This window comes from Euphorbia lathyris, chromosome 6 (assembly GCF_963576675.1).
Source record: "Euphorbia lathyris chromosome 6, ddEupLath1.1, whole genome shotgun sequence".
NCBI classification, from domain to species: Eukaryota; Viridiplantae; Streptophyta; class Magnoliopsida; order Malpighiales; family Euphorbiaceae; genus Euphorbia; species Euphorbia lathyris.
This window is the reverse complement of record NC_088915.1, coordinates 89,131,848-89,141,450: the sequence shown is the minus strand read 5'-3', so window position 1 is coordinate 89,141,450 and position 9,603 is coordinate 89,131,848. Positions and strand designations below refer to the sequence as shown.

At 37.1% G+C, this 9,603-nt stretch overlaps 1 protein-coding gene across 1 annotated transcript; it reads left to right on the top strand.

The window, feature by feature from the left end:
* The first annotated feature begins 4,626 nt into the window (after positions 1-4,626).
* LOC136232325 (FRIGIDA-like protein 4a) lies at positions 4,627-9,356 on the top strand. The gene is made up of 3 exons (XM_066021400.1): positions 4,627-5,738; positions 8,190-8,365; positions 8,452-9,356. Exons 1-3 carry the CDS (start codon positions 4,865-4,867, stop codon positions 9,040-9,042), a joined length of 1,641 nt encoding a protein of 546 aa, XP_065877472.1. The 5' UTR covers positions 4,627-4,864; the 3' UTR covers positions 9,043-9,356.
* Positions 9,357-9,603: the final 247 nt, after the last annotated feature.

Below are 9,603 nucleotides of genomic sequence, written 5' to 3'. Positions count from 1 at the left end.
CTATCATGCATTAATGGAATTTATAGATCATTAAAGCCTCGTTTGGAGGAAGTGCAATTAAAGTAAGACAAATGATGGTTTAATAATATAGATATATATATATATATATATATATATATATATATATAATTACTCTTATATTATTTTATTTGTATAAATAAAATAAAGGAAAAGGGTAATTTTGGAAGAAAAAAACATGTACCATGATTCTCCTCCAATTTGGAGTGTAAGAAAAATTACCCAAAATTCACTCTCACGTACCTTCAAATACTATCATCCAAACAATTTCTAATGAACTCTCATATATATCCTAAGAACCTTGCATCAATTAATATTCTCATTCGAAACTGACACTTGCACTCTCTTGTAGTTAGCTCATGACATGAAAGTCTTGTTTATCCAATTTGGCAATTTATCAGCCCATAATGGCCTTAATAGTTAGGGACAATAATAGGATAATTACAAATAGACTCGATATTTTCAAGTCTGTTATGTTGGTAAAAGAAATTCTAACAATGTCAAATAAACAGTTTTTATATGAATAGATATATCTGTAAAAAGGGATGAAAGAACTGCTTGACAAAACAATAATTAAAAATATGAATTTCTGATATTTTAAATTAAAAATACTATCTAGAGTCATGGACTAACGTGAATGAATTACTAAGTTGATTCCAACATGAACTAAAAATTCCATAAAAAGACATTGCATCATACATGATATTTGCCAACAAGGCCTATACAAACAGTCATTCTCCATGAAGTATGTTTCATGAATCAAGTCATTCAGCCATAAGGTAAGTGAATATAGCTTTTATGTCTTTCCATAATCGTTTAATAATGGACAGGGTATGCCCCACAAAGTACAAGGGAATCGCTAATACTACAACCAACGCCAAACACTGACATGAAAAATAAAACTCAACATTTGGAGCCACTTTAAAAAAATTCCTTGGCTATGTCATTAGCCAAAAAGGAGGTAGAGGCAAATCCAGATAAACTAAAAGTTGTGCTAGATATGAAAGCCTCACAAAATGTGAGAAAGATCCAGAGGTTGAATATGCGGATCAGCCACCTCAAAGATATGACAAAGTGATCCCCCATCTAGGGCGGGTCCACTTACAACAAAGATAGGACAAAGTAATCCCCCATCAAAGGCAGATTTTAACGAGGCTTTCAGAAAGACCGGTATCCATTGTAATAAAGGCAATGACATTGCCCTATTAAATAAACCAATCTTTATTAGTTTTTATGCCACGAGTAAAATTGTGGCAAGAGTAAAATACACATAGCAAGAAATAGCGGCATGTGGCAATCAATTACATGTAGCCACGATTATTAAAAGGAAAACTTCTAACGAAAAATCTTGCTTAGCGACAAACATAGTCGTGGCAAAAATATAACTCTTTTTGCTAGAAACCTTTCTTGCTATGACTATAATCGTAAAAAACTTGATGAAATTTTAGCAATTTATTTTTCATTAATTTTTATTATCATAACTATTATATGAACTTTTAGATTGAAGCTAACTACATTAGAATAAGATGATATAATGCCACATTGATAGAACAACTTATCTCGTTAAAAAAATGTAATTGAGGATATAATTGTAACTCCTCCATATAGTGTAGTGTTCTTAGATAAGGTAAACACCTTTAAAAATCTTTACATTGCCACACTGGCTTGCATCCTATAAATAATTTGTCTCCATATCGTAGTGAGATCAAGAAAAAATAAAATTATTTTGTTGGATTAAATCACTATAATTCTTAGTTTGATAAAAAAACATAATTGCTTAGCCAAAAGGAACCAAGGTAATTCGCAAACTAGTCAAGCTTATTTACACTCCTTTTGTTTAAACAAAACGTGTTTATCATTTTGTTTGCAGAGTTCACAGACAACATAAATGTCTCCATACATAGGGAGGGGAAACAACAAAATAAAAGTACCATCAAGGGCAGATTCTCTTCCCAGTAAAAGAAATCCTAAAGGGTAATTCCCATACCCGTCCTTTTATACAGGGTACGGGTAATCCCATTAGGGTCGGGTAGTACCGGATACCCACGGATAGAATATCCATTGCCATCCCTAATTATAAAAGCACGTAGTTGACGAGCAACCATTCTATTTCATTTTTTAGAGATAATGTATGCTTCATCCAACCTTCCTCTTTTAATAAGTCCACCCATCACTAGAAAATATTTTCTTTGCATCTTCAAACCTTCCAACATTGCACATAACATTCTAAGGCACGTGGAATACATTTTTCGCATTTAATTTACTTTTTTTTTGCAACCGAGTGATCAATTGATTACATTTCACGTAAGTTTATGGGGCTAACCGAATATTTTATGCAAGTTCAGGAGGCTATTGAGGCACTTTGAAAGTTCATGGGGTCAATCAAACTTTTTGGACATGAAACAAATGATATGGGTATTGCTATATACCGCAAAAGTTATACTTTCCACCGCACTCTTTTGATATTTATGCCCTCCTCACAATTTCAAACCAATAACTAAAAACTCTCAAGTCCTCTCTAGCTTTTGAAGCTTTTCATAAAACCCGACCTAAAACGACATACCGCTAAAGGAAGGAAGGGGAAAAGGCTTAATGAATTTTCCGATAAGTTTTTTTAAAAAAATATGTCCGAAATCACGGGTTCCGCCTCCGAAATCGGAGGCGGAACCCGTTTTTTTTTTTTTTTGCCTAAATGGAACTCCGACGACGTTGCCACCACGAGCGGAACGGATGAACTGTTCGTTCCGCCCGTGGTGGCAACAGCGTCAGCCATACTTTCCACTGTAAGGTGAAAAGTATCGCGCACCCGTTCCACCATCATGTGGAACGGGTGGCGCACCCGTTCCACCGTATGGTGGAACTGAGTGGCACATCCGTTTAGGCTTATTCCTTAAAAAAATCAAAATTTAAAAAACTAATTTTTAATTTAAATTTATATCGTAAGATTACTTCGTGTTCGAAATCATGGTCTTCGGGAATACTCGGATCAATTTTCGTCAAATTCGGGTTTTTAGACTTGGGAGAGAAAGAGAGAAAAAAAATTTGAGTTTAAAAATAAAAATAAAGTGAGACGGGCATAAATGTCAAAAGAGTGCGATGGATAAAAAAAAATTACGGTATATAACAACTTACTATATTAAACCCAATATTTACATGTAAATAATATTAATAATAATTATTATTTAATTTAAAAAATATATAGTTTATATTTTTAAATTGTTACGTATATTAAATTAAAATTATATTTTTAATTTATAAGTTTGATATATTTAAAAAATTATTAATTGATATTAAAGAAATATTTTGGTAAATATATATATTTTTAATAATAATAATATTTTATTACTTTTTTTAAAAGTAAAAATATAAATAAAATTATTATATTTTATCCATCTATACCCAGGTTGAACTGGTTGAATCTTTAATCTTTTAACCCTCTATTTTTTCCCCGATACTTTTTGACAACCATACTAGTAATCTTTGTTCGCCATTAGCAGCAGCAGCAGGAAGCTTAAGACAGGCAGAAAATCCACAATCCAAATCTTACCACAACGAAATTCTATGCTTTAACATATATTATCTTCCCTCCTAATTCCGTATTAGGGTTTTGGGATTTTCCTTTCTCCTAATCGAATCCGTCACTTCTTCATCCCGGTAAGTTCCCCGTCCTGCAATCAATGGCTACGGAGGTAGCAATTAACACGGATAGAACCCAGAAATTCATCGATCACCTCGAGGCTTAAAAGACAGTTCTTTCATCTTGCACCCAACTATTCACAACGCTCACTGCTCATTTCACATCTCTCCAAAATTCCCTATCCCAGAAATGTCAAACCCTTGATTTCAAATTTCAGTCCTTAGAAACCAATTCCCAGCAAACCCTAGAATCACTGAATGACTTGTAAAATTGGATGTACTTTTTGAAATTGAAATCAATCGTAAATATAAGAGACTTTTGAATGGAAGTCAACATCTTGGAATGTAATCTAAAAATTAAAATTGATCGATACTAGGCATTGTGTTTGAGATTTGTTGTTGTTGAGATTCGTTGATGGTTGAAGTCCCAAATTTAGTCTGCTTTTCCAATCATACTTGCTTCCATGAAATTATCAACTTGCTTATGTCCTATGAACAACCACATTTCTAGAATTCTTCCACTCTTATATCGAGGGATCAATTTTACATCAACAGCAAATTTAAAAAGAATTTCAAAGATATAAAAAATAGCTATCAATAATTCCAATAAAAGATATATTAAAAAATATATTGATAATTGGTTTCTATTATTAGAAGGTATCGAACTACTAACAACATTAGAATCAATGTTAGCAGGCTCGGACCGGACCGGACCGGCCGGTCGAATCGGAAACCGGCCAGAAAACCGGTCCGAACCACTCCGGTTATTTGAATATTCAAATAACCGGATAGAACCGGGGTTGACCCGGGACCCGGCGGTTAGCCCGGGAACCGGCGTGACCCCGGTTATTTATTTATTTTTTTTAAAAAAAATCTTAAAATTATGATTTAAAAACTTTGAAAAAAAAATAAAATAAATTAACAAAAATTAAAACGCCGCCTAACCTAACTAAGAGAAGAACATAAGAAAGAAAGAACAGAAGAAAAGGGGAAAAAAAACCCTAGAAAATATATATCTATCAATCGACACCTCTGCCTCCTCCACCCCTCGACGCCGCCTCCACCTCCACATCCACCTCCACCTCCACCTCCACCTCCACCGATCAACTGACTCCGCCTCTTCCGCCGCGACTCCGCCTCTCTTCCGCTATACCGATCGACTCTGACTCCGTCACTTCTTCATCCCGGTAAGTTCCCCGTCCTGCAATCAATGGCTACGGAGGTAGCTATTAACACGGATAGAACCCAGAAATTCATCGATCACCTCGAGGCACAAAAGACAGTTCTTTCATCTTGCACCCAACTATTCACAACGCTCACTGCTCATTTCACATCTCTCCAAAATTCCTTATCCCAGAAATGTCAAACCCTTGATTCCAAATTTCAGTCCTTAGAAACCAATTCCCATCAAACCCTAGAATCACTGTCTCAGAGGGAAACCTCCATCCCCGAACGCGAGTCTGTTGCCGCTGCCAAAGTCCACGAGCAAAAGGAGAATGCGCTCGCCGAGTTCCAGAAGCCCTTCAAGTTCGATAATTTGTCGGATGCATTGAAGTCGTTTTCAAGGAGAATGGACTCCTCCGGGTTGTTGAAGTTCGTTATGTCTAAACGGAAGGAATCCGTATCCTTGCGGGCGGAGATTTCTTCTGCCATAATGGAAGCTGTAGACCCGGCGGTGTTAATTTTGGATGCAGTGGATGAATTCGTGAGTAATAAAATTGAGAAGCTTGGGGTCACTGATAAGCGCTGGGCATGCGGATTGCTGGTGCAAGTACTTTTCCCAGAGGGTGGTCGGAAACAGAAAGAGCCTGAATTTGGGCGGAATGTGGTGGAGAGGGCTGCCAAGATATTAAACAGATGGATGGAGGAGCAGGTAGGTGGGGATGTAGGTGTTGGAAGTGGCGGAAGTGGAGGTGGAGTTTGGGGACCTGCTGAGGCAGTGATGTTCTTGCAAATGGTGGTAGCATTCGGTTTGAAGTCGAGGTTTGATGAGGGGTTCTTGATGAAGCTTGTGATGGAACATGCTTCAAGAAGAGATATGGCTAGACTGGCTGTAGCTATTGGTTTTGGAGAGAAAATGGGAGGTACGAATTTGATTTTGCACCACATGCTTTTGTTTTAGTAACAGGGTTGTTATTCAACTTCCATTTACCGCCAGGATAACACCATTTACATACGAAACTATTGACACAGATTATCATTTTCGTTCGCATTTATATTATATATATTCATCCATGTTTTGAGGGCGAGTTTTGGGGGCGGTCTCTTGCCAAATAAATTGGTAGGGGAAGGCTTGCCCGTAGTACACCCTTGTGGTGGGACCCCTCCCCGGATCCTCGCTTAACAGGGATGCGTAGTGCACCGGGCCGTCCTTTTATACTCATCCATGCTTTTGTTTCAGTAACAACGTTCATAAGGGTGTTTATTCAACTGTCATTACTTTCTGTGCATTGGCTGCCACAATATCACTGTTTGAAGACTACACTATTGACACAGATTGCCATTTTTGTGGCATTTATATATATATATATATATATATATATATATATATATATATATATATATACACATATGGAACATATTTCACGACAAATTTTGACACGATAACCCTAAACTGCCACCTCTTTCAAATGCCTTGCATCTATAGTGGACATTGTGTTAATTATGTTTTATAAAGATGTAGCGATTATGAGTTGAATTGAATGTTACTATTTTTATTGTTGGATTGCGAGTGATATGGTAATGGTTTGTCACCTTCAAGTCCTATATTCTAGTAGCTACTACTTTGAAAGCAATGCACCCAAAATTTGAACTCATTAGTTGATGCAATTTGCTTTTAAAGTTTTAAGCATCTATTTTTTATATTTCTTAGTTGTATATGATACAAATGAAGTGTAATGCCAGCCCTCGTTGTGAGGAGAATATGATTTAATTCTTCTCCTATTACCAACAACCAGTTATATTCTGTTGGTTTTCTAGGTTTCATGCTTTAAGATATCAATGGTGAATGATACATATTGCACCAATGCAACTGAACCATGGGGATATGGTGATATGTTTTTTTTTTAAGAAGAGGTGGATGTTCCTTGATGCTAAGGCACTTGTGAATGAATTTTTTCATAGATTAGATTGATTATGTTTCCACTCATAACCCCTTATTATTGAGACTGAACAATAATAAGCCTATCGAGTGTGGTTGACCTGCGTCGGGAGTGGTCTCTGGGAACACTCTGACGATCAAGTTAGATAGAGATTAAGAGAGAGATAATCAGATCCCTTACTTGATGGTTACTAAGGTGTATTTATAGGTGTTGGTTAGAGGTGAACTGCCCATTATACCCTTTTCCTATATGTAGTGCATGATAAGGATATCGTTTGTTATTACACATTAAACCTAGTTAGAACTATGTATAAGTCGGTTCTCCTATCCTAGATAGAGTTGGGTTAGGTTTTTGGTTCTCCTAATTAGTATTGGTTTAGGACTCTCTGTGTGTGTATATATTGGGTCTATTCTATTGAATAACATAAGCTTAGATTATTTCAGAAATACTTCAGTTACATGGTATCAGAGCATTAAGGGTTTAATTCCCGATTTTGATCCTTTCCTCATCTGGTTCTCATAGCCTAGCTAATAGCTTATCCATGAACAGGGATAGAAGTGAATCCCTCCTGTTTATATGCTTCCTGGGCTTATCATCCAAGGTTTGCAACCGATGAGTACAGGACTGGAAATGATATTAACGGTGAATCTGAACTGCTAGTGATGTTGGCCACAATTAGTAGACTACGTAAATTATGCATTTGCAGATGGCAGGAAGAAAATAGAGTTCTTTATCTGTGTAATTTTTTATAGATTACACTACCCGTGTCTATTTATTTATGGGTAAAGATATGAATTTGTTTGCATCACATTTAACGTCTTTGTTCGAAAAGTCCTAGCCCCACTATTGATTGTTAAAATTGACATATTCAGCTGTTATTGACTTGTGAAAATCTGGTGTTAATTAAAATAGTTCCCGTTCCATATCATTGCTCCAACAAAAACGTTATGCCCTAATTAACTCATTCCTGAATATGTCGGGCGTAAATTTGTATCTTAATTATTTAGTTTTAGCTCTCTTTTTATTTTGCGAGCCTTGGCGCAACGGTAAAACGTTGTTGCCGTGTGACCAGAGGTCACGGGTTCGAGTCTTAGGAGCGGCCTCTTGCCAATTAAATTGGCAAGGGAAGGCTTGCCCCCAATACACCCTTGTGGTGGGACCCCTCCCCGGACCCTCGCTCAGCGGGGACGCGTAATGCGACCGGGCCGCCCTTTTAGGTATGGAACCTCACTTTTTCAGTGTGCAAATTCATTTGTTTGATCATGGAATTTCAGAACTGTTGGTAAAAGCAAAAGAGATAATTTGAATAATCGACAGGTTTAGAGTAGAAACTAGTCTTGTCCTTTTTCGGTTTTTTTGCAGATTTTATCAGTTTTCATACATTGTTGATAAATGCCAAGTATGGAATTTATTCATCCTGTCTGATTTCTGCAGAGATAATAGACGAATTGGTGAAAAATGAGAAGGAGCTAGAGGCTGTTTATTTTGCCTATGAATCTGGCTTGACGGAAAGATTTTCTCCGGTTTCTCTGCTCAAGTCTTACATGAGAAACTCCAAGAAGAATACCTTCACTGTCATGAAGAATGGTAATTTTAGTGCGGCTGCAACGGTGCGTTACTTATTTTGTTTATGTATTATTTCATTTACTCAAAACATCTAGAGTTAGCAAGATTTGATTCCCAATTGTGTTTTCAGGATGAGTCCAATACAGTGGAGCTGAACTCGATCAAAGCGGTAATCAAATGTGTTGAAGATCACAAGCTCGAATCGGAGTTCTCCCTTGACGTCTTAAGGAAGAGAGCTACTCGTCTGGAGAAAACCAAGGCAGAGAGGAAGAAAAGTTCAGCAGCTGCTGCAAAGTCTAAAAATAAGCGATCCCATGGGGCAAGTAGCAGCAGCAGAAGCCAGAAGCCGCCTGCTTTTCGTCCAGCCAAAGTTGCCAAATTTTCCAATAATACTACATATCCACCTTTCGGACGCAGGAATCCCGCTCCGATCCCACAGCATAGTCCGGTGGCAAGATATTCGGGACTATACAACTATCCTACCCAGAGTGTCGTCTATGACGGACATTCAACTACCTCTTACCCAACAACTTATGGAGCTTCTCACAGTCAAACCCCTGCTGCAATTACTCAACAGCATTATCCACTTTCGGCGGAAAATGCATCAGGCGTTGCTAGCTTCCGCACAGGTGCTTCTTACGGGGTTCAGGCGAACTATGTCACATATGATTATGGAACTGCTGCTCCACCTGCATATCAGCCTTCATCATATACACAATAATAGGTAAGCAGGATCAGCCAGGGTTTTCTGTCCGTCTCAGCGAACCGGGCCAAGAAAGGCCTGAGTTATCTTAATGCTTCTGGTGCTTGAACAGATACCCATTGAACCCTGTTGTGAGGCTCAATAATGAAGATGAATATATCACTTTTCTTATGAGTAGCTGATAGGGTCTAAGTAGGCAAGCTGAGTTTAGAAGCTTGAGCATTCATGGCCAAGTAAAATATGCTTCTATGCTCCTAGCTTTGTTGAAAAGTGTACCACTTTAATTGTATGAAAACGATTGATCATGCTTTAATCTGATCCAGTTTTTTATAGCTTGTTGTTTCTGATTTGTATGTTAGAACATCGGAAAGGAGTTTGCGAAAATGGAGGTCTTTTAGAACTGTAACTAATAAAGTTATATTCAATTGAATTTGAAAATGCATGATGTAAATGTAAACAATTTAAGATTTAGTTTGAGAGGTTTTGTCAAAAAGGTATTTCTTTGAACTAAATTATTTCTGATTTTGAATGCTGCTGGTCGATGCTTCAATGTTTTCTCAAATATAATTCACTTTTATC